At 43.8% G+C, this 24,932-nt stretch overlaps 9 protein-coding genes across 9 annotated transcripts; 5 read left to right on the top strand and 4 right to left on the bottom strand.

Annotated features, from left to right (window-relative positions):
- Positions 1-1,123: 1,123 nt before the first annotated feature.
- On the top strand, positions 1,124-4,314 carry F5147DRAFT_793714 (uncharacterized protein; the record flags this gene model as incomplete). The annotated part of the gene is made up of 11 exons (XM_041443124.1): positions 1,124-1,483; positions 1,548-1,766; positions 1,827-2,015; positions 2,069-2,265; positions 2,380-2,581; positions 2,632-2,789; positions 2,837-2,933; positions 2,986-3,165; positions 3,231-3,440; positions 3,510-3,827; positions 3,886-4,314. The coding sequence occupies 11 exons, from the start codon at positions 1,124-1,126 to the stop codon at positions 4,312-4,314; spliced, it is 2,559 nt and encodes an 852-aa protein (XP_041284656.1).
- A 739-nt stretch (positions 4,315-5,053) lies between these two features.
- Positions 5,054-6,833, top strand: F5147DRAFT_841764 (uncharacterized protein; the record flags this gene model as incomplete). Its single annotated transcript, XM_041444403.1, has 5 exons — positions 5,054-5,224; positions 5,293-5,655; positions 5,713-5,970; positions 6,027-6,155; positions 6,216-6,833. The coding sequence occupies 5 exons, from the start codon at positions 5,054-5,056 to the stop codon at positions 6,831-6,833; spliced, it is 1,539 nt and encodes a 512-aa protein (XP_041284655.1).
- A 1,787-nt stretch (positions 6,834-8,620) lies between these two features.
- Positions 8,621-9,200, bottom strand: F5147DRAFT_659548 (uncharacterized protein; the record flags this gene model as incomplete). Its single annotated transcript, XM_041434605.1, has 4 exons — positions 8,621-8,796; positions 8,874-8,944; positions 8,987-9,006; positions 9,069-9,200. The coding sequence occupies 4 exons, from the start codon at positions 9,198-9,200 to the stop codon at positions 8,621-8,623; spliced, it is 399 nt and encodes a 132-aa protein (XP_041284654.1).
- Positions 9,201-10,714: 1,514 nt separating this feature from the next.
- Positions 10,715-11,355, bottom strand: F5147DRAFT_748718 (uncharacterized protein; the record flags this gene model as incomplete). The annotated part of the gene is made up of 2 exons (XM_041440103.1): positions 10,715-10,929; positions 11,079-11,355. The coding sequence occupies 2 exons, from the start codon at positions 11,353-11,355 to the stop codon at positions 10,715-10,717; spliced, it is 492 nt and encodes a 163-aa protein (XP_041284653.1).
- A 450-nt stretch (positions 11,356-11,805) lies between these two features.
- On the bottom strand, positions 11,806-12,060 carry F5147DRAFT_543128 (uncharacterized protein; the record flags this gene model as incomplete). The annotated part of the gene is made up of 1 exon (XM_041430280.1): positions 11,806-12,060. A coding segment is annotated over one exon (255 nt), but the record flags the coding sequence as incomplete, so codon positions are not given.
- A 2,230-nt stretch (positions 12,061-14,290) lies between these two features.
- F5147DRAFT_782096 (uncharacterized protein) lies at positions 14,291-14,784 on the top strand (the record flags this gene model as incomplete). Its single annotated transcript, XM_041442728.1, has 2 exons — positions 14,291-14,334; positions 14,385-14,784. 2 exons carry the CDS (start codon positions 14,291-14,293, stop codon positions 14,782-14,784), a joined length of 444 nt encoding a protein of 147 aa, XP_041284651.1.
- Positions 14,785-15,238: 454 nt separating this feature from the next.
- F5147DRAFT_659546 (uncharacterized protein) lies at positions 15,239-15,998 on the top strand (the record flags this gene model as incomplete). The annotated part of the gene is made up of 2 exons (XM_041434604.1): positions 15,239-15,478; positions 15,630-15,998. 2 exons carry the CDS (start codon positions 15,239-15,241, stop codon positions 15,996-15,998), a joined length of 609 nt encoding a protein of 202 aa, XP_041284650.1.
- A 2,877-nt stretch (positions 15,999-18,875) lies between these two features.
- Positions 18,876-19,767, top strand: F5147DRAFT_589076 (uncharacterized protein; the record flags this gene model as incomplete). Its single annotated transcript, XM_041432130.1, has 2 exons — positions 18,876-19,208; positions 19,237-19,767. Coding segments are annotated over 2 exons (864 nt in total), but the record flags the coding sequence as incomplete, so codon positions are not given.
- A 71-nt stretch (positions 19,768-19,838) lies between these two features.
- F5147DRAFT_659545 (uncharacterized protein) lies at positions 19,839-21,745 on the bottom strand (the record flags this gene model as incomplete). Its single annotated transcript, XM_041434603.1, has 8 exons — positions 19,839-19,883; positions 20,021-20,196; positions 20,276-20,376; positions 20,527-20,773; positions 21,031-21,093; positions 21,141-21,169; positions 21,225-21,308; positions 21,705-21,745. 8 exons carry the CDS (start codon positions 21,743-21,745, stop codon positions 19,839-19,841), a joined length of 786 nt encoding a protein of 261 aa, XP_041284648.1.
- Between the last annotated feature and the right edge of the window lie 3,187 nt (positions 21,746-24,932).

Genomic DNA, 24,932 nt, shown 5'->3' with positions numbered 1-24,932 from the left:
TCCTCCTCTGAGATTCCGAAGTATCAGAATATAGATTTGGAAGTTCTGTGATCAGTTTGCTTGTGAGATATAGTTGGACTTGAAGGATTTCTGGACCTACTAAGACTTTTTATAATCAGAATTTTGGGCCAACTAGTATGCCTTTGAGTACTTTGAGTACTTGCTAGTATCTTAAAGGACACTGGGGGCGACTTGGATGACTTTACCAATTTAACAGACTTTGATGACATATCTGGGCTATGTATATGAGGAGTATTAGGACTTTGAGGACGTAGTTGGACTTTGATGACTGACTATGAAATCAAGGACATTTTGAGGATTATTTTGACTCTGACGACTTTGGCGGTTTAGGATACATTGGGGATTATCATGTCGGAAAAAAGGTAAGGGCCATTGTAATGCCACCGGCTTATAATGCCGGTCAGGTGACTTTCAAGGCACCTTAAAAGTGCCTTTTGATGCTCGGTGATGGCCTTTCGAGGCTCGGTGATGGCCTTTCGACCGTGAGACAATCATCATAATGCACCGTAACGTGCTATCGGCGCATAACTTTGTTCCATTCCGCATCAGCCTCGCGGCCAGCTGTCCCATCCTCTTTGTAAATATTGTACACTTGTACACTCTATTCATATTGTTACATCTGATGGCTCCGACTCGTACTTCTCGTCGAGAGAAGTACCATTATTCAGAAGAGACGCTAAAGGCCCAGCTGCCGTGCACTCATTGCGGCAAGTCATTCAAAACGCAGGGCTTCAAGAAACATGAGGCTAGCTGCAAGAAACGGATCGAAAATGAGCAGGAGCGACATCGATTCAACCAGGAGTATGAGAAGGGGAAACAAAATGGTGAGTTTGACTCATCGCACCATCACCTTGTATCTGAGTCATATTAATTGATCTTTTGCATTCTAGCACGAAAGGCTCGCCGAAAGGCTGCAACCAGCGAGGCTGGCCCATCGAATGACATTCAAGTTCACCATGCCCCCATCGACGATCTCCAAGACTTCGACTATAGCCAACTCGAGGATGAACACGGGAATCCAACTAGCCCCGGTAAGTATTAACCTACAATCTACTGCATCTTGCTGACCCATCGTTTTCGCTCAGTACTATCCGATGCCAGCATGGCTAGCAACCCCACGGTTGTCCAGCCTCATGCGGCATCTGTGCAAATGCCCAGCGAATTCAAAACAGAGTATCACCCTCGCTCTGCTCGTGCGACTCTCTACCAGATGTTCGACGAATTCGGTATCACTCAGGAGATGCAGCACGCACCCGTTGACGAGGAACCATGGCGTCCTTTCAGGTCACGCGGGGACTTCGAATTCTCTGAGATTGCGCTTGATGCTGCGCTAAATAAGTCTCAAATAAATGCCCTCCTTGAACTCATTTCGCGCATCGCTCAAGGTCAAGCTCAAATCACTCTGAAGAATGAGACAGATCTTTCGAGGGCATGGGACAATGCTGCGGCTGAATTAACACCGGTGTGTCTGACTGAATCTACTTACATGATCATATCGCTCAATGCCTTAGGCAACCTGCCATTAGTTTTCAAAGCACGAAGTCCCTGTGATATACAAGAGGAAGGAGCAAGAATACGAGGTCCACACACGGCCTGTGTGGGATTGGGCCCTCGATCTACTGGACAACCCCCTGCTCGCACCGCATTTCGTGTGGGATGCCTGCCGTGTTTACAAGCACAACGGTACGGATTTCGAACGCTTTTTCAATGAACCTTGGACAGGAGATCGGTGGTGGGATATTCAAGTGCGTTACAATTAACTGTGTCATATCGTGTGTAAATGTATATAAATGTCAAACCAATAGTCTTCTCTTCCGCCCGACGTTGAAAACGCTGTCCCATTCTGTTTCATTCTCTACGCTGATAAGTCGAAGCTGTCGTCTCATGGTACCGTCAAAGGGTATCCAGTTGTAGTCCGATGCGCAAACTTACCTGTAGACATCCGTAATGGCGAGGGGTTTGGTGGTGGTCGTGTAGTCGGATGGTTGCCTATTGTGAGTTGTTTCGTTCTCAATATATGTCAGATTGTTGAATTTACATGTTGCAGGTTCCTGACGATGCAGCCGAAGAAGGAAAACTCGGATACACAACGTTGAAGCGCGTTGTGTGGCATGAATCATTTTTCAAGCTCCTGGAACATGTCGCCCAGCACTCAAAGACTGGATATTCACACAAGGGCTATAATGGCATTCCGCGATGGCTGTTTCCTGTGATACTGATTCTTTCGGCTGACTATGAAGAACAGTGAGTTCGTTTTCCATCTCGTCGCTGCTGGTGCCTTCAAGGGTAAACACGCTCATGGCCTTTTGCTCTTTTCTTATTGGTCTTACATTAATACTAACCTATTTCATTCAACAGGTGCATGATGTCGCTGATACGTGGCCGCGGTGGCAAATGCCCTTGCCCCGTGTGCCTAGTACCATTAGCGGAGCTCCACGACCTGTCAAAGAGCTACCCAATCAGAACCGTGGAAGAAGCACAAGAAGCTCTCCGTATTTATGGGTGCAGTAAAGCTGAAGGCGAGCAGATACTCAAAGCGCTCGGATTACGACCTGTTGCGGTACGCACTTGTGTTGTTTCAAACTCATTCCTTGCTAATATGAAGCTTAGAATGTTTTTTGGCTCATCTTGCGTTCGAGTCCCCACGATGCACTTAGTTTAGATCGGCTGCATTCATTGCACGCCGGTCTGTGGAAGCACCTACTTGAAGAATTGAAGAAAATCCTCGCGTCGCTTGGACGCGATGCTCAAGAAGCATTCGAGAAGTCGTAAGTTGTCGATTGTATTCACACCTATCCTGTTCTCACAGTTACAGGATCGCTAACTTCCCCCGATGGCGCCACCTCACTCATTTCGAATCCGTTATCAACATTACATTCACTGATGGCAACAAATACCAGGACCTCTCTAAGGTAAGTTTTTTGGCTTGTTTTGTGATCTTTCATATCACTCATTATCTTGAAGCAAACATTATATCCGGCTTTGAACATCCTGACGCACAGAGCCAGTCCTGTAGGCCACCAGCTGCTTCGCGTTATCAGCAGTTATCTCCAGCTGGATAGCTGGATCGGTCTGGATTTGCATACTGAGCGCACACTTGCAGCGATCGACGCCGAGCTCTTAGTTTTCGATGCTGAGCTCAAGGTTTAGTCTTTACTTGTTGTCTATGTAGCTAATTATACTCATTTACACGACACATTCATTCCTAGGCTTATATTACATGCGCTGAAGAGTCGGAGGTCGAGAAATTGAAGCTTGACTGGAACTTTCCGAAGACCCACCTATGGAAACATGTTGTTCGTGATATCCGACTTAAAGGAGTAGCACGTAACTACAGCACGCGTCCGAACGAGAAGCTTCATGGCCCCCTCAAAGACACCTATCACCGTCGAACGAATGGAAAGGATACCGCGACGCAAGTAAGTTTACAAGATACATTTGTTGTTAGTACTCAGACTGATTCACATCATACACAATTGTATTGATAGATACTTCGTATTGATCACCACAAATTCGCCTCGAAACTTCTGAGAGAACGTGTCAACACGCTTGATGAACACTGCCGGTTGCAGGCACTCGGCGATGGCGGGCTTGATGAAGACATTGATGTTCCTGTAGCCTTTAATGGCCACGTGAAACTTGGCTCTCCGGTGCCACCCTTAGACATCCTTGGCGTTGAGAGTCGTGGTCAAACGGATCGTGCGTTTCAATCTTTTCGTCGGAAATTTAGTGAATTCATCAACAATGCTCTGCCTACCTATGGCCATCAACTGACGAGTTGGGTTACATTCCCAGGCGATTTCAAGGTATGCTAATAGTATCCTGTACAAGTTGTCTAATGCATCATACTAACATGGTACACAGATTCACGAGCACCGCTATCTCAAGGTGAACTATGAGTCGGCTGTGGACTGGAGGCAAAATACCGACCACCTTCGGTGCAACCCCAAATTCCATGGGCGGCCACGATTCGATCACGCGCTCATACAACTGACCGCTGAGGAAACAGCCTTCGTCCAGCTAATTTTCATGTTCAGATGTCATATTTCGAATCTCGGGCCCTTCGAATTCGCACTTGTTCAACCATACACTGCTAGAGTCGGTCCTCGCAGAACAGACTCCACCTTCAAGCTTACTCGTGTCAAGGCTGTCCCGAGGTCGTCATCAATATTTGTCCCGCTTAAATCTTTCATTCGAGGAGCTGTTCTAGTCCCTGATTCTGAGCATCAAGATGAATACTTCGTTGTTGATCACATTGACGGTGACATGTTTCTGCGAATGAAACACATATGAGTAAGTCCATTCAGTATTTGGGTAGGACCGCTCATGATGTTCTGCAGGAATATCCAAACAACATGCGTGCATTTTTTACCAAAGATGCCTCAAACCCGCCTCCAAATTCAGACGAGTAAGTCTACTCAGTATTTGGATAGGAATGCTTATCATGTCTTGCAGGAAATATCCGAACAACACGCATGCGTTTTTCACCAAAGACGCCTCCAAATTTACACGAGTAAGTCTACTTATTATTTAGGTAGGAATGCTCATAATATTCTACAGGGATATCCAAACAACACGCGTGCGTTTTTTACCAAAGACGCCTCAAACCAGCCTCCAAATTAGACCGGTAAGTCTACTCAGTATTTGGATAGGAATGCTCATTATGTTTCACAGGAAATATCCGAACAACACGCGTGTGTTTTTTTACCAAAGACGCCTCAGCTCAGAATCGCCTAGCACTTACAGGTGAGTCTGACTTATTATGTATTGGTCCTTATTAGCGAAACATACTGATGTACAATTATCAACGTTGTCGTAAGTGTGTATCGCCTTGATTCTGTTAGCGAGGACCAGCAACCTCGGCAAATCGACACCTGTGGTCCACATGTTTCTATTTCAACGTAATACTTTGTTCTGGAACCGAGTCCATCGGTGCATCGCCCCGGAGCATGTTATATAAAGTGGGCAATGGGTATTTCATCCTCGCGTCCCATTAACTCACTCACTCTCACTCAGTTTTAGAGACACTGTCATGCCGTATGACATGGATGCTGGGGAAGATTTCGAGGCTGAGATTAACGCCGTCTCGGATGATTCTGATTCTGATGGATCTGATGGTGAAGTATCTGGGAGCGACTTGGATGCAGTAAGGACGGTCCTGGCTGTCCCTGGGCCAGATGCACAAATGCATGATGTTCGAAAGGTAGGCACGACACTTATATCATTCTTATTAGTCTACAACATCATCTGATATATGCTCTTACGTATCAGGCCCTTGCGGTAGCCCAGCAAGCTTACCATGCAACACGTTCTGAACTACGGGTCCTCAAGAAACAGTATCTCACTCTTTCATCTGCAATTCCTGCTCGCAGCCGCAACCGCATGCTCAAGAAGACGTCTCCACTGGATTCCAGCATCACCCACCAAGGACAGAAGTATACCCTGTTTAGTCATTTCTGGGTCATAAACGGTCTGTTTCCGACTTCTCCTCAACCTGCTAATGTCGACCCACGCGCCGCTACACGTTGGAGCTCTCCCGATGCGAAGCTTAAAGGTGCAATGGCTGAGCTGTATCAGATCATACCTAAAGACTTGCACACCTCCATGGAAACCTATCCACGTTTCGGATCATTGGTAAGTTTATGATTCAAACACTGCCAAATTTCACGCTGATACTTCTGTTGGCCTTAGTTTCGTTCGGCAGTCAGCTCCGAGAGGTCAAACATTCTGCACAGTATCAAGGATTGTGCAGGTGTTATATTCTCTCCTTTCAAGCTCGACCCCAGCATCTTTGCCGACCAGCCTTCCAAAAAGCAGGACAACAAGGATCTCCTTGTCCTGCTCAAGAGGAATGGAGAGGGCGATTACATCCGCCTTGCACCTGTGCTATTTGCGAAGCCCAATGCTATGTCAGCCGATGATTTCCTCAAGTCTCCAGTGCTCGTCAAAGTAAGTGCCACTGATCAATGTCCAAGTATGATGGCTAACTCTATTGCTCATACTAGATTATTCGCGTTGAAGTGTATGGAAAGGCGATACTTGGTGGGAAGACAAGGGGCCATCCAAAGGGCAGGGGTCTGCGAATGGGTGCGCAGAGTGTTACTGAGGGTATGATTGCTGGCGCTGCTATATTGGTAAGTATTCTATCATTGTCCGTCCTTTGCTTTGCATCATTGCTGATTATTCATTCACAGGCACGTTTCTTGTTAACGCACGATACCGAGCTCACTGCGACCGGAGCAGAGACGAAGATCGATTACCAGAAGGATTACGACTTCTATCTGGAACGCTTATTCAAAAGCTCTCCATGGGCAATTGGCGTGATGGAATACTTCAATAAGGAAGTTTTCAACACCCGTGCAGCGCTATTGAGTGCACCCGCATCCGTTGTACCCTCTGCCTCCATCCCTCGCACCTGGGAAGATGACCTATTGGAGGAATTGGATAATCCTGTTGCTCGTGCACCCTCGCCAACTCTTCCTGTTTTCCGCGCACCCTCGCCGGCTCTTTCCAATCTCTCTGCTCTTTCTGCAGCACCTGCAGATCCTACCACCCAGGATGACTGTATCATTGTCTCAACATCAATGTCAATCAGCCAGCCACGTGCCGGCGTGTCTTCTACGCAGCTACAGGTGGATGTTAGTCAGTTATCGCTAACTGATCGTGATTCTTCGGCAGCGCAGACTGAACCAGCAGGTGGAAAAGCATGGCGTCGGGGTCGTATTTCAGCTCAGCCTGTCCCTGCTGCTGTACCAGATGTTCCGAAACCCAAACGCATTAGCACATGCAGCAAGAAACCAACAACGAGGTGATTCAGAGCATTTGGTTGTTATTATTCGGTCTTATCATTAGCTATTCCTACTCTGGACTTTACATCAGTCTCTCCTCGTACTTAGGACTACATACTTGATGTCAGATGTGTTTTGATTGATATGCAATGCTACAATTTTAACCTTAGACTTGATGGCCTCAACCGCAACTTAAGTTTTGGGTAAGACATTATGTTGCCTTATAAGGACCTTATAATGTGCACATATAGCATTGGGGTTCCATCTTATATGTGGCCGTTTGGCTAAGGGGTAACTATGCCAGTTAATACTACAGTTCTACTTGGTAAGGTCAAAGTCTAGAGTTCGAATCCCACCAGTGTACATTACAATAGTTAATAATAGTAGTATAGATCATGATTAGATAGACAGTAGTTAATAATAGTACTAGATAATGATTAGATAGTAACATAAATAGGATAGTTGTACAAATAAAATGGTAGTACAACAATTAAAGTTCGGTTGAAAGTGTTGAAAGATCACGTGGATCATTAAATTATTATTTTTCTATTTCAAGGTTGATGTCAGCATTACAATGCCTTTCAAGGCCCGTGTCTCACGTGTCATGACACGGCCATCCAAATGCCTTGCAATGGACGACGGCAACCATTATAAGGTCTTAAAATAAAATTGTGTGTCATCCGCATGCATTATAATGGCCTATGTGAAAATTTGTCCTTAAAATGTCTACCAGGGACCTACAATGGTGCCTAGAAATTTCCGACACACGACTACCAGAACTTTTGAGCCAGTTTAATGACTTTGATGACTTTGGCGACTTGGGAGACTCTAATGGCTATTACTACTTAGTATGACTTTAAGGACATTTTGAGGACTATCATGACTTCGAAGACTTTGGCAACATCGAGGACATTGAGGACCTAATTTTGAGACATATGATGACTTTGACGACTTTGGCGACATTGAGGACATTGAGGACCTACTTTTGAGACATATTATGACTTTAATGACTTTGGCGACATCGAGGATATTGAAAACCTACTTTGAGACATATGATGAATGTGACGACTTTGGCGACTGAGAAGATGTTGAGGACTATTACGATGGGACAGCGAGACTACTCAGAGATACTGACTATACAACACTTTGTATGTTTGTATCTCTATGCACAAGGTCTCTGGGTGACAGTGCAGGAAAATACTAACTCTACAATGCCAAGGAAACTGCAAAAATAGAAACGATGCATATGAATCTTGGAAAGTGCAATACTTATTTATGCTCTCTTTCCATCAGCTCCTCGATATCCTTGATGTTACATAAAATTGAACATTTGGATGAATGTGTAGTTGATGTCATATATTCTATCCACAACTGTATGCAATTATTTTTGTCCCATTAATTATGTATTCAAATTTTAAACCTGTTATGTGTGTACTTAAGAGCATGACTGACATAATTGGTTTATCAGAATCTCAAAGCTGGGGTGAGCATGAAAATGTGTATCGATCTATTCACAACCATTCCCCTCATATAAATACATGTGATAGGAGAGTTTGGTAGCCAATGCTGCTCGGACTTGGACGGGTTCGCAATCATTTCGATGCCTCTGTATAAATATGTACTATTGTATATGTATCTTTTACCAGGAATATATAGTAATGTACATTGATTCATTTATTTACATGTCTATACTACAATTTAGTGCATCTCCTCCGTGTAGAAATGATACTTGGGTCCATTATGTCTGCTTCAGTCTTGGTGTCTCCGTTTCTGCCTATTGATCCAGTCAGCTGGCTTATCATCCAAGATGATCACTTCATCATCTGATCTTCCTCTCGCCTTCTCTTTTTAGACTTTCCTGGAGACCTGTCAATCCAATTGGACGGTTTGTGGTCCAAGACAATCACGTCATCTAACAAGTCTGAAGATTCTGACTCAGTGACAGATTCTTCTGACTCAGTGCCAGATGCGTCGGTGACATCATGTACTGTTCTTCGAACACTTTAGGACCTGATGCATGAATTCATGAGTACCCATAAGGAAAATAAGTAGATTAGAACTTACAATTGCTGCACAGCTGTTCACATGCTGTACATGCTTTGCCGGTTCGTCCTTTGCAAACCTTTTTCATGTCCCTGCAGTAATCGCAGTGTGGACGCATCAGGTGAATCACGCACATTATGCCTCGATGGATGTGCTAACATTGATAATGACAAAAATATTTGGTATACAGGATGTCAAGATATGGAGAAGGCTTACCTGGCAATAGGGAACACAGATTGCTGCATCATTTGCATGCGGATCGAGGAGAATAAGAATAGCATGGTTGATTTTCAGCAACGCAAGATTGACATCCTGGGCTCTCAACCTCAATTGCAGTCCTGGAAACATGAATGTGTGATAAGATGGTTGTTTTGGAACGGAAAATGGACAGATTGTTTTAATAGTGCAGGAGAGTAATAAATGTCCACTGTGGCCGTTCATAAATTCCTCTATTGTATTTTCTCACACACAAATATCTACAGGGGCAGTTCCAGAATCTTTATTTTGCAGTCTGCCACGCGCACATGTCAGCAGCGCCCATTTCACAATTATGTCCATTGCATTGTGTAGCATGTAAATATTCATTATTGTACATGTGAGCTCGGCCACCATTGTGCATACAAATGTATTAGCATTGAATAATCCACATACAACAATTGATTTGTTTTGGTGAGCCTCCATTAATCTTGATAATACATGAGGCCATTTCCAGCACCTTGATGATGTGTGTCATTCGATAAAGATGCATAATAGTATCCTTAATTCGAGTCCTGTCCACTAACATCACTGAATTGTGTTTTGCATCTCAAATGTTACTATCAAGATTAATACCTCAAGTACATTAAGTGACTGCAGCATGATTGTCAAGACTAGATACACTTTTTCATGATTTGTTTACATAGATATGGTAGAGTATCAATGTTTAGAATATGTTACAATGATAAGAGTTGATCACCGATACTACATACCCACAATAATATGTATGTGTTCTTCGGGGGGTGCTGAGTTGAACACGCATGATAGCTTTTGTGATGCTGGTAATGGTTGGGCAAGTTCTGATAGGACAAGAGTGCGAATTTTCTCATCATATGGCTCAGCCACAGGTGTCCAGTGTTTGTAAAGTCAAAGAGCTGAAGCTGGCATATCAAGGTCCTGAGATTACTTCAACATTATTTTCAGGGCATCGACAGTGTCAAAGCGGGAGATTTTTAAACAGAAATGTTGGTCTATTTTGGTCCCTTGTATCCAACAGTACAGGTTGAAAATATCGGACATGGTGGTTTCATATTATCCGGATATCATTTTCCTTTTCACACAGTTGAGTATCTACTGATTTTAATTGATGTATCATGCGAATCAGATTTTGCAGATATAATGATGTAGAACAACCTCCTATACAGATTCCAATATTATTCTACCTGAACAATGTACAAAGCAAAAAGAAACATCCAGTACTTCTTTCTGTGCATCAAATACCTATCATGTTATATGAATCTACTGTTAGTTATATGATCATTCACCTCTACAGTACGCATTTCTATGTCTTCTATGTGTCTAACCTTGCCATTTCACTTACGGTATCATTCCTTACACTTTGCTACCTATTTACATGACTTCCTGATCTCCCTAGGACGTCCCTAGGTCGAGTTATTACTTACCCTTTGATTGTGGCTTGTCTGTTTACATTTGTTTACCATACATCGCCCATATCCCAGAGTCCAGTGCTTACTGCCTCTTTGGCAACTTACTCTGGACTCTAGGTACAGTACAACTTCACTATACCATTCAATAGATCGGCAACTTACTCTGGACTCTAGTCTGATCTCTTCTGGTCTCTCAGTAGCCTCTAGAAGTGGCCCACTTCACTCCCATCTTAACAGTTGAGTGCGGTAGGGGAGCTGGTGAACATCAGTGTGAATAAGCTCCAAAGGACGGCTCACCCTCCACTTGCTAGGAGGGAAGGGGTTGGCATGCATCTTACCAGCAAGGCAAGGCTCGCAGATAGGGTCTGGTGATGCCCTTGAGTCCAGCCTAAGTCCAGTGACCAGATTACAGTCAATGAGCGTCCTGACACCAGCTTTGTGGTGATGAGTGAGTCGTCTATGCCAGAGGGTGATGTCCATAGGACATGTAGAGGCTGGGGAAGTGAACTCGGTCATAGGAGAGGTGGTGCCGTCCAGAAATGCGGCGTTGTTGGAGTTGATAGAGGTGTAGAAGAGGGGAAACCCTTAGGTCGACAGAAGGTCATGTGAGAAGAGGATATATCGACATGGAAGCCGCAGTTTCGAGTTAAATACAGGACTAAGAGGAGATTGTTACAAAGATCAGGTACATGCAAGACTCGAGTGAACTCGACCGCTCTAAGACTCTTTACCTCGCCCACAGACATAGGATTAAAGACCACTGACACCACCCCAGCTGAATAGACCATAGTAGAATCTGCCAGTTGAATTGGCATGCGTTTTGGGGTATAGTTGCAAATGTAGTGGTGATGTGGGGTCATATGAGAAGTGGCCCCTGTGTCTGCATTCCAATCAACGTCAGCATCAAGCTGGAGAGGGCATAGAGGACTAGAGGAGTCAAAAGAGCGGAGACTTACATTACCAGCAAACTCAGTCGTGTTCTGGACAGTGGAGGATGTGTTTGCAGATGCAGGGACACTGGAGGACGCATTGGATGAGGCATTGGACCCAGGGGAGGGCTGGGACATGGTAGAGGACACCTCAGAGGCCTTGTCAGCGTTCCTAGACCTCCTGCCTGACTTGCCAGGCTGATTGGATGCCTGCCTAGTCTTGTGCACCTCTCTGGCGTGCTGCATGGCAAAGCACTGGTGCACACAATGGTCTGCCTTCTTACAGAAGTCACAGACAGCATTAGCACCGCACTTACAGCTACTAGGCGGCACCCCAGCGGCAGAGACAAGGGCAGAATCACTAGAGGATACTCTGAGGGCATCAGCATGTCGACAGTGCTGGGTTTCCTCAGTAAGGAAGGCGGCCTTGAGTTCCTTCTTGTCCAAGGACTTGAGGAGGATCAGGCTAGATGCAAATTGGGCATAGTCTTCGCCAAAAGCATGGATCATGGCCATAGACACCAGCTCAGCATCAAGGGTGGAAAGACTGTAGGGCTTACTAGAGTCCTGAGGGCACAATCTTTGGATCTTGGCCATGCCCTCCTCAATCCTGGCAATAAGGGTGCTCAGGGACTCAAGGCTCAGGGATGGGTGGAATGGAGTACAGATGATGCAGGAAGGCACAGGAAGCGAGCTGAGGGCGTTGGGAAGCAAGGATTCTGTAGTGTCCCTCTAGGAGCTGCAAGAGTCAATTCTGATGTGGACAAAATTTCCTGCTGCTTTGGCACACTGATTTGTTCCTCGTCGATCAGGAATGCCACCATCTACCTCCAAGTCTGAATCCTCAGTACCTTGTTCTGGTGAGTTGGATGTGTCTCTAGAATAGTATAGTAAGGAATGATTTCTGAATTCATCAACAGGAACCAACCTCTTCGTGAACTTCCGCTGATTTGGGAATGTTGTCCATATCATACTTGCAAGTGACGACCAGTATATGGGAACATAATGATGCGCTTCACAGTTGATGGTATGGTGGCAACGAAATAAGAGAAGCCGATTTCAATCAAGAAGGTCATCATCGGACGAGGAGTGCTCTTGATGGTACATGAGTGAATCTGCGATAAGGGCTGAAAGGTTATGTGTCTTCCCCTGCTTCTTTGTTTGATAGGCTGATGTGTACCATGCAACATCATTCATATTGTGGCAATTCGTAATCAGCTTCATATCATTATTGCAGTGCAGTGTTATTGATATTGCTGGACAATAGTTGTTCAAGTATGCATAGGATTGTTGCGGTCTCTAGTTGCCATGCTCATCAATGATGACATCTTCTGATAACTCCTGAGGTGCCTGTCACTTGCACTCCAGCTTTCCAAACTGATTGATGCAAAGACATGTAGATCGTTTGCATGTATGGATTTGTTGTGAGCGCACTGCCCAGCACTCTCGTTCCTTCAACTCTGCCTCCCAGTCAGGCAGATCTGGATTAGGAGGGTGGGAGTAAGGAGGATGTGTAGGGCTCCTCGACCCTGTGATTACTTTCATCTGAAACAGTGTCTCGAGGACAGTCTCTACAACAAAGAAAAAGAACTTTGCTGCTGCATATGTGTCCTTAGCTATGAACTTCACATTATGTGATAGTCTCACGCCCCTCAGCAGCGAGAATTTTCTATTGGAGTTTGATTACCTCAAATCAAATGTGTGGAAGGAGTGATTTTTTATGAAAGTTTTGTAACGAAACTTGAAAGAGGGCTGAGCTGCGCCGGCAGGCACCTTGTTTACCACTCTGGGTATTGATCATTGCATGACTAAAAAATTTCAGTTTATCTAGTAAGTATCAGACATTTGTTCTTGTACAGTACATGTGACAGGAAGGATATGGCAGCTGAGTTTGACTTCGGAAAATTTGCTGCGAAATGAGTTGTTAGGATCAACGTTGGCGTCTGGAGTGAAGTAGAAATTGTGGCGGTCAATCCCAAAGACACCACTCATTATGAACTCTGTGGGCTCATCACTACTGGACTGCTTGACAGTGAGAGTATCGCCCTCACGACCACCAACATAGAACTCAGCCTGAGACACAACACTTGTGCCAGCAGTGTAGAAGCTGGTGCCATTAGCAGAGTTGCCAGAGATTAACTTGTGAAGGACTTCAGCGGCAGAAGCTGCAGAAGGGGATGGTTGATCACTGGTCACGGACATTGGAAGTAAGCAAAGGCAGGCAATCAGGAGAGTAAGTGCATTACTACATTGACGTTGGAATGGTGAGCTTCACATCTATTTCTCTTCAGTCTTCATACATAAATTCTGTCTGCAGTTTAAGAGCCAAGCATCACAAGTTTGAAACATGAATTGTGCGATAACTTACGCTGATTATTCAGAGGCGAAAATGCAAACAATGCATCATTGCACAGCTGTAGTAAGCACGAAGCAGAAGACCAGACTTAGCACTACTTTGCCTGAATTATAGTGCCAGCTACATCTACTGTTAATATCGGGCGCCACAACATGACATGCCAATCACAACTTACAACATTGCTTGGAACAAAAAAAAATAGAGATGATCCGATGTCGTGGGACAGACAAAGCAGAAGACAAAATGGCTGTCCAAAATGAATGGTCAGGAATGTAGTCCCACATAATAGCTTGATGCCCTATTACCTGTGTGATCCGACCTGCAAATCATCAAAAAGGAAGCCTTGACGAACCTGCATATATGACATGATGTAGGTGAAGTAGGTCTGTGGTGGAAAATAATTAAAGATGCCTAATGGAAGAACAAAGCTAGAGGGAAATAAATCAAAGACGCACAATGGAAGAACAAAGCTAGAAGGACGTGAACACATTGTGCAATGCCAATTCTGCTATGGCTGATAGTACAATTGATCAGACTGAAAACAAGACTTTGAAGTCAGTTTTGTGAAGGACGGTGGTTCGAGACTTTGATCATGATTCTCTAGCCCTGGCATATTGACTATCGCAGATTTGAAGCAGGCTGAAAAGAAAGAGGCAAAAAAACTGCCCATCAGTAATCCCTGTGTTCATCTCTTCGTGAAACATGTTTTTGCTAGTAGTGGTCGTGTCATGGGGTCAGATCGCTCATGTGCAGCTTATCAAGGGAAGATCTGGGGATCATGTTTGACACTGCGTGGGCCAGCAGCCTGGTTGACCATCAACCCATGCGACCTTCATGATCCAATTGCTCAGGTGCTTGTCGGAGAGGAGATCAACATGAATGAATTCAACTCTATATATTTTGCTTGTGCGCAATTCTTTCTTTCTTTTGTACCATCACCTTCACCTGTGGTTTCTTGCCTCAATGGGCATTCGCTGTCAATGATGGTGGCCACTCCTGCATAATCTTCATTGCTCAAACTTTCTCACCCTCAAATCTTCTGCACCTTGGTTTGTACTTGTGGTTCTCTCACCTCAATGGGCATTCACTGTCAATGATGATGCCCCACAGCTGTTCTGCTGTTGGATTCTCCTCCAATATCCTGCTATGTCTTGCATAGATGTATTTTGTGAGACTTTAGCTGATACATAGCATGCAAATAGCAGTCTGCCTACCTTGTGATTACTGTTGTGGATATGAGCTTTTTCATCTTCGGTAGGTGCATTTTCAAGTTTATACTTGGCGCAATGAGGCCTAGAAGGATCATGGGTCACCTCAGACAGTCCCCATCATTGCAAGCTGTCTTTCATTTAATTTGATTAATACATTCATTCTTGGTCACACGGTTGTGAGTCGCTGATGTAATCATGAACACATTGGTTCTAATTATGGCATTTTCCATCTTGACTTTCAACCACCATGTCCAATGTGTTCATGCTGTACTGTTGGATACGAGGTACCGAAATCAACCAACATTTTGGTTTAAAAATTTTGCACTTTGACACTGTTCATGCCCTGAAAACAGAGTTGAAGGCATCTCAAGATCTCGATGTGCCAGCTTCAGCTCTGCGACTGTACAAACCAAGGGTCCCTGTGGCTGAGCTAGAATATCACAGTCTGAGGACGACCTCCGAGAGAGTCTTGATACCATTAATGCAGGTCACTTGCTCGATGTTACACAATCAAAACTGATATCCAATTACTTCTTGGGTGTTCCAGTTCTTGAGCATCTGCATGTCGTTATTCAAGTGTATTCTGACACTAATAGTGCATTAATTGCATGATCTCATTGAATGACATTAATGTCCAGCTGACAGGGTCGATGAATCCTCCTTTGAGGGTGAAAAACGTCATAGATGAAGAGGACCCCATCAAAATGGCACGGAAGTCCTTCCTGGCAAATATGGATGACTATTCCAAAAGACAAAATCACATTCAAAGTCGAAAAGATCACAATCACCTTCCAATGCCTCGCATCCGCCAGCTGGTCCATGGCGATATACATGATACAAATATCATGGTGAAGAAGGATGATCGGACAAATGAAGGCCCAGCGATGATTATGATATATCACACAAAAAAACCCAATGACATTCTACTACATCCCTGTAAACAGATTTTGACAATAATGGTATCTAGTCTTCACAATCGTTCTGCAGAGGAATGCAATCATGGATAGGATTATTCCTCTCAATCAAATGATGGAGCTGTTTCAAAGATTCAACCATAATATGTCTCAAGTAGTTTGCAGAAAATGAGCCATCCTGTTGTGTATACAATATACAAACTAAACCACACATGTGTACAAAGTTTTAATTACATGTATTGTGATTAGGTGTGGATCAAATCTGTGACCACACCTGCGTCCAAATGTTCAAGTTTATGCGTTGTGTTCAAGCGTGAATAAAACACGTGACAACACCTGCGTCCAAATTTGCAATTTGATGTATTGTGTTCTGGTGTGCATCAAATAGCCAACCACACCTGCATGCACATGTCCAGTTTCATTCATTGCGTTTTTGTGTGGATCACATATGCGACCACCTGTGGCCAAACACACTGTTTGATACAATATATTTTAGTCTTGCCAATCTATTGAGTTAATATGTGCATTGAATTCGCGAATTAGACCACACCTCTGGCCAAATAAATCATGTGATACAATATATTGTGTTCATGTGTGGATTGAATTTGTGACACAAACCACACCTGCGTCGCATACTTAATCACATCCGTCTTTCCCTTTGACTGACAGGACTCAACCATTACTACCCCGTCTCATCTACCTCACATTTCTATTAGATATTTTGAATCTACAATGTCCTATTCTACCAGAAATCGTCACTTAGATGACTACTTCTACTCACCAATGAAAGAGGTATTCATTGATTTTGTATCTTTTCATGACAAAATCTAACAAATAAAACAATGAGCAGGATGATAAAGTCACTGTTCTATCTCTGGGCAGTGCAAATGGACTGTCAAGGAAGTCTCCAGCAGAACTCCGGGAGCTAATCGATGACCTTGAGGATGTCATCATGAGTCTAAGGGATGGTCGTCAAATACAACCAATCAGACGCAGGGCAGAGGACAGAAAGACAAGACATGTCTCAATCGTTTGAGGCGAATTGTCAATTCCCAGCAGAAGCGCATCCAGGACATAGAGGAATCAGATTGACACAATATGGCAAACCTCGACGTTCAGAGCAAGTATATCAAAGGTCGTGAGTGGGAAAGCTCAGCCATGGAGAAGTAAATGTCCCTTGGCGCGATAGAAAGCCCCATGATGTATGGCATTCAAGGCGCTGATATGTGAGTTGTTTGCTAGGGCACTCAGTAAATAGAATATGTACAAAACCACCTATTTAGCACTTTTACTATACAATCAATGGCGCAATAGATGTATATATCTGCTTTGTACACTATCTGAATATAACACTCACATTACAGCAGAGTGGGTAGTTCATACTAATCCTCCCATCATGACCCAATCCCAGCAAGATTGCAACCACAGTTTCATAGTATATGGTTTTTCTTGTGTCGGAATCTAACCAAATACTTGGTCCACATCGCTGCTGCAATGCGATCATGCATTGCAGCTCCTTGATGGAATTTATCCTTGTTATCCTCTTCAATAGCGGCCGCATCATCTTCTGTGACCATGTCAGCATCAAGACCATCCTCAAAAAAGCCGTCTTCAAAAGAGCACGCATCCTCGTAAACACGTGCATCAGTGGCTGACCCTTCCCAGCCCGTAAGCGTGTACGTGAAGTTCAGATCAAAATTGCAAGTGAAGAGGCAGTTCTGGGATACAAAGCCTTTGCGATTACGATAGACAGGACGTTTGATGGCCTTAGGCGTGATGTGGATATGAGTACCGTCAAGTGCCCCAATAGCGTCCTTGAAAAAGGGCCACCATTTGGGGTTCTTCCGAACTTTGTGAGAGACTGAACCGTCTGGAAAGCATACGTATTTTGGATAGAAAGGGTCAGACGTGAAAATGATAAGCATCTTGCGGAAATAACTGCATAATATCAAATACTGTTGTTCAAATTAAAATTAAAAACTTACCGTGAAATCGTTTCGTTCGAGTGTTGGAATCTCTCGGCAACGTGCCTGATTGATAGGCCAGTCACGGAGGTGTAGAGAAAAATCGCAAGTTGTTCCTCGAGGGACACAAACTTGGAGTCTGAATGGCCCATGGTGTGAAGCTTGGAGATAAGCTCCACAAAAGCATTGGCATGCATGCCAAGCTCACACCTGATGCGCTCTGGGTGACTGGTGAGCAACTCGATAACCCAGTCTTGCCCGGATAGAGCTGAAGTATGGTAGGGTTCCAGATCCTTAGGATATATGGACTGTAGTATACTATGGGTGGCAGAAACGACAATGCTGATTACTAGTACCATACATTTCAGTAGTCATTCCCGGATCTCTGGCCGAGGATTCGTCATGAGCGCAGCTAGGTGTTGACGATCCATTGCAAACCCTGGTGGTTGATGATCATCCATGAGTCAATAAAGTATCATACCCTCGCTATCACTGATCTATCGAGTTTCCGAACTAGCTCTAAGGTTGTGTGCAAGAGGCAGGAAGCACTGGACTCTGGGATATGGGCGACATATGGTAAACAAATGTAAACAGACAAGCCACAATCCAAAGGTAAGTAATAACTCATCCTAGGGAGATCAGGAAGTCATGTAAGTAGGTAGCAAAGTGTAAGAGATGATACCGTAAGTGTAATGGCATAGTTAGACACATAAAGGACATAGAAATGTGTGTACTGTAGAGGTGAATGATCATATAACTAACAATTGATTGGCATATGAGGGCAACTCTCACTGGCAAGAATCCACCACAGCCACTAATAATGATACCTGGTGAGGGAGGCATAGGCAAGTCAAAGACTATTCAAACCATCACAGAGAACATTGTTGCTCACAGAACTGGAGGTTGTCTGGTGAAGGCTGCATACACAGGTATCGCAGCATCACTTATCAGGAGAAAAACATTACATGTCATTGCCTGCATACTGGTCAAAGGAAATCAAAATTAGTCGGCTAGCATGAAGAGCAATCTTGCGGCATTTTGGGCAGACAGGCTATATCTTATTGTCAATGAGGTTTCAATGGTCGGTCATGCTTTTCTTGCGATGTTGTCATACATACTCTCAGTTGCAAAGTCTGCATCTGGCAGCGGTCATAGTGACCAGGCATTCGGAGAAGTCCATGTCATTATTGTTGGAGATTTCCATCAATTTCAACCTGTAGCAACTCGAAGATCTGCTCCATTATTCTGGCCATGTGACACTGCAAGGGACACCACAGATGAGCAGCTGGGTCGGAATGTTTACGAGGAGTTCACAGTGGTGGTTCAATTGAAGGAACAAGTATGAGTCATGGATCCCAAATCACAAGATCTATTGGGAACATGTTCACTATAGGATTTCTCATGAACACCACATCAGGTTGCTTCGTTCACTTACCATCACCAATCCAAAGTGTCCTCCAACAAGTTTCAGTATACCACCATGGAATGATGCAGTGCTCATAACTCCTCGTCATGCTGTACGCAAACAGTGGAATGCTGCCATGGGCCAAGAGTTCTGCAGGAGAACAGACAGACAGTTATTAGTATCCGCTGCATATGACACAATCCATGGATGCCCACTGACATTAGAAGAAAGACTTGCGGTGGCAATGAAGCAGAAGAAAGGAAGCAGCCAAGAGGCAAGGGGAGGACTGCCACATGAGGTTGATGTGATGGTCACATTCAATGTTGAGACAGATCTTGATGTGGAAAATTGTAGCCAGCTGCCGCTGCCATCTGCTTATGCATTCACTGACTACAGGTCACAAGGACAAACAATCAGTCACTCAATCATAGATATAGGCACTCCACAAAACTCAAACTGTTTAATGCATCCATCCAAACATCTCAGAGGATGAAAGGTTGGAGAGGTTGGATAAAGAGATGAAGTGTTGGTGGGAAGAAAAGCAGAGACTTGAGAAGTGATCATTTAGAATACATTGATGACATGAACAATATTTTGCAAAGCACTGACCTATGTAGCACATAAGATACGAATGTACACGAGTTTTAGTGCATCCATGCTGTCAAGTCGAGCAGGGTCAAGGGGTGTTCATTTATATGCACTACAGTCAGATTAGTGAGGCACAGTGAGGAAGCTTATTTGCGCACTTTATCGAGCACGCAAAGGACCTCGCCCATGGCTTGCACACTAAATGAATGCTTGTGGTGGCAGATTTGATGATCAAGTTCGAGATATTCAAGAGTGATAGCAGCAGTAGGTTGTTGTGGGGAACAACCTAAAAAGCCTGCTTTGATCAGAGAAACATTGGCAAGTTCATCTGGCGCTTGATGGATTGTTTAAACAGCACGGAAACCTGGAAATAACTGCCTGTCAACGAGAAGATCAATATGCTTGACACCTACTCAAGAAACCAACATTTGTAAGGTGAAATGTTGACCCTATTTTACCATTGATTTCACTTGTCAAACTCTCAACACCACAGTGCTTCCACCAGAGGAACAAGCTGGCCAAGTCCGTCATTTGATTGGACCATGCAGCATGCATCTCTCAATTACGATGGAGACGAGAACGAGGTGCTCCATGACGACAATTTTTCCTGCCTTCCAAACTGATATACAGCAAGAAACGAGAACAACCAGAGAACTTAACTCACCAAATGATGACCTGTGCGCACATTGCACTCAGGGCTGTGTCATCTTGTCCCACAGCCCCAACCTCTGAGTATGGCGCTTGGTCACCAGCATTGTTTTCAGTCTCCTCCTCATTGTCTGCGTGAGCACCATTTGGAAGATGGTTGTCGTGGTTCCAGTTACCATAGTCAGCAAACTGTGTTTCAGGATCTCCAGTTGTTGCCTGATGGACTTCAAGGGCAGCTTTTGCAAGTAGTTGCCGTGTCTTAGCTGTCAATTCTCCAAGTATTCATGTTAGAACTAAATGAGACAAGTAGGATGGGAGAACATACGACTGCTCGCTGCATGTTGCTCTTCTTCACAGCCAACTGGTCTTTCCATATGTAAGTAAGAGATGCTTTCATAGTCCTTGATTCTCATGTACACGTTGGATTGTGGATAAGTGTTTCCATTCCTAGGGGACATCATAAAACACTTATGGTGAGGATTGAGAGCAAGATAGCATGGGAACAACATTCATGACATACATGTTTGCTTATTGCTCCATGCAGTAGCCTGGCAAGATTTGCCACCACGAACACCTGGTGATGCTGTTCAATGCACTGGTTAATGAGCATTGCTTGTGGATTCAACTCACTGAAGAGCAAGTGGAGAATCATATAGCCACTAACCATGAACGAGCGAAGAACGGCGAATCCATTTACAACAGCTCAGCACATACAATTTGTTGTCCACAGCATTATTTTTCGGTGCAAGCATCACATAATACTGGCCACCACAGGCAGCAGCACCTCCAATGGTGAGTCTCGAATGCCAGATTATGACATCATCATTCAGCACATAATATGGGAGTAGGTGGTGAGCCATACAAGTGGAGAGTGCAAGCGAGTGTTATCAAAGGGTGGTTGAAAGATGGAAGGAGTGGTGGAAGTATCATCAAAGAGAGAAAAATGAAGTGGTGGTAACAATGAGATATGGTCAAGGCAGAGAGAACTGAAATGTAAAGGAATGAAGTAGAAAGAGAAAAGATAGACAGTGTGACATACTATGTCGCGATGATTGAACAAGTGTTGGTCAGAGTGAGTATCCAGTGTCAAAGCCATGTCCTCCCCTACATCGTCGAGGATGAAGAGAGAAGTAGTCGCAGTAGATAGTTGAGAATGAAGAGAGATGGCTGCCATGCTTCCTGGTCATGACGCACCGTTTCAAAAACAAATTGACAGGCAGTGACGACACATTCATTGCGAGGCTTGCGCGGAATTGGTGTTAAGAGTTATAGGGATGATGTAGAGAGGTGACGCAATTCATGTGAACTAGGGTTGGAAAAAAGGCAGAGGATTCTGGTTGTGGAGAATGCGAGCTCGACAAGTAGGAAAACGAAGACACGTAAATGACACAATGAAGATGACAATGTATACACAAACTATTGGTACGTTTCTCCAGCACTCATGTGCAATATAACATTTATTGCACTTGAAAGAAATCTGAAAGCATGGGTTAAAGATGCATAAGAACGAGACAGAGAGACTAACAAACTGTTCATGTTGTTGCTATATAACATGTTAGAAGTAAGTGTCACCTATGATTTCAATGATATTTTCTTTCAAAACTGCAACGGACATTCGCATCTCCAGGTCATCCCCATGCATGCATTCAATGACCTCCTGATCTTCTTCAGCATCTTTGTGTTAGTTATATGATCATTCACCTCTACAGTACGCATTTCTATGTCTTCTATGTGTCTAACCTTGCCATTTCACTTACGGTATCATTCCTTACACTTTGCTACCTATTTACATGACTTCCTGATCTCCCTAGGACGTCCCTAGGTCGAGTTATTACTTACCCTTTGATTGTGGCTTGTCTGTTTACATTTGTTTACCATACGTCGCCCATATCCCAGAGTCCAGTGCTCCCTGCCTCTTTGGCAACTTACTCTGGACTCTAGGTACTGTACAACTTCACTATAGCATTCAATACATTGGCAACTTACTCTGGACTCTAGTCTGATCTCTTCTGGTTTCTCAGTAGCCTCTAGAAGCAGCCCACTTCATTCCCATCTCAACACTTTGTATCTTCCTCTAACATCTCTACCTCCTCGGTTGTGACATTGAGCATGGCCTTCTGATAAGTCACTTGTTCCTCCAACAAATCAATGCGATCACAGTACCTCTCCAACTCTTCTTCATGCTTTACATGTGTCAGTTCACATTCTTCTTTGTACTACTCTCTTAATTGATCCTGAAGGACCTCCACCTGCTCTTCCACACGTTCCAGCATCTCCACAAGTCCACACACGTGCTGAGCTGCAATAGAGTGCGGACTGGGAGATCAGACATGTGAATTGTCTTCATTGTTCGTATTCTGAATTCCATTACTTTTTTGTATGTATTGAGAAGACAAAATCAGTGCTTACAATTACTTTTTTGTATGTATTGAGAAGACAAACAGTTAAATCATGTCTGATTTGTTCCATGTGCTTCCATGTCGATGCAGGCTCTACAGCATGACACTTTCTGATCTGATGAGCCATAGAAAATAGATATTGTAAGATGGGCAGGTAGATTGTGAAACAAGATAATCGAAATGGCAAAGAGAAAGACTGAGAGAACACAGTTTGAATAACATGCGATGCTGCAAGGAGAGATTAAGTAATTATTTTGATTTCTAAACTTGGACAATATTAGACTCACTTGAGCGCTCAAAATATAGGTGGAGCATTTCCTTGTTAAATTAAATTGAAGAAGGAAAGCAGGAGAGCTTTGCTGTCTCTAAAATAAAATACATTCATATCGTCTCTTATGCAATGTCTCATCAGATGGTGCATGCGAAGTGAATGACAAAAGTACCACTTGAATAAAGACAATCTGAAGTGTATTGTCTCTTATGCAGTGTTTCATCATATCATGCATGCGAAATGAATGACAAAAGCACCACTCAAATAAGTACAATCTCATTATCACAAGAAACACAGGACTTCTCTGTAGCATCAAACACCATCAAACTTGAGTAACTTCATCCGAGTCCTTGGTTGATATTCCACATTCTCACATTCCCATCAATAGGATGTGCCTCCTATATCTGCCGTAACTGCCCAGCAGGCGCGCCGTGTTCTCTATCGTGGGTGTAAGAGTGTCATAGCTTGCTTTTGCACCTGGACAGTTTTTATGCTGCTGAAATTGGATGTATATTGGTAGACATCAACACCGACAATGGTGGTGACATTCCTGACACAAATCAGTCAGTATTCCCCCTTCACTGTTCCTGTGGATCACTGGCCGAATTGACTGTGGTGCCTTGGTTGACAGGTAGCATAGCAGGCATGATACACATGGGCACTCCGGGTGTATATCCAAGCTTGAGGTGTGCATGTGGTACAGAATGCAGTGGGCACGCTGGGAGAGTAGCAGAGATGCTCCTCGAATGATTTAAGGATAATTGTCATTCTCAGACATTGATTCTGACAACTGAACATGAATTGGTGAGTCTCTTTACAAAGATTGAATGTGAACAAACCTTGATTTATTTGTATTTAAATGGTGGGCTATGGTATACACCAGGGCAATCAATCACCCTTAGAACATGTAACACAGGTGCAAAAATATTTCTTCTTCACTGCTATGGAAGGTATTACAAGCAATAACGAGTCGTGTAAAGGACATTTCTTTCCTCCTGTCTCCAGTGGCACCGAATCTCCATACTGCAACTCCAGAAGTGTCAGGTTTGTGCTGTCATACAAAAAGAAGAATGATAATCTACAAAGGATTCCGCTCCACGTCGCAGGCTAGCTGTCGGATGCCTTCAATTTCATCTTACACTGTTTGTCATTGTCAGACAGCAATATCTGGTATCTGCACAGGCACCGCAAGTATCTTTCACATCTGATTGTAAGCATATTTACAAAGCTCAATTGAGTTGTCCTTAACCTAATATTAAGTATTTCAGATGTTACAGGACTCAATATTTCTATTGAAGTGAAGGCTTCAGATATTGATGCAGAAGCATTCTTCAATAATCCGTTTCTGCTATTGCCTTGAAGGACAAAGTAAGGTTAGCAGATATCCCAGTCTAGGTGAATTTCTAGATCTTCCAATGACAAAGAAGAACCAGCATTGACTTCATCCAGTAGAGATAGGAATCAATGGTGAAGAGTCTTTATCGCCTCACACATTTCAGTCAACAAAATTGTAACGGCAAGAGAAATGTTTTGGATACGTGGTGGAACGCTGAGCGTTGGCACTGTGGAGCTTACTCCATGTTCATGGTCATCCTTGATGGTCAAAAACTTTATTTGTTAGTTGTCCTCCCATACATCACCATCTTTTTCATTTTCATAAACAGTGTCAGCATATGTTTGGAGGTTGACCATCCAAGGCTCCGTCATGAAGCAAAAATTCAAAACACTTTGACGAATGAAAGCTCTTATTCA

This window comes from Suillus discolor (genome assembly GCF_016758755.1).
Source record: "Suillus discolor strain FC423 chromosome Unknown F5147scaffold_178, whole genome shotgun sequence".
Classification (NCBI taxonomy): Eukaryota; Fungi; Basidiomycota; class Agaricomycetes; order Boletales; family Suillaceae; genus Suillus; species Suillus discolor.
Note: the sequence above shows the minus strand (reverse complement) of the source record. Positions and strands in the feature narration are given on the sequence as shown.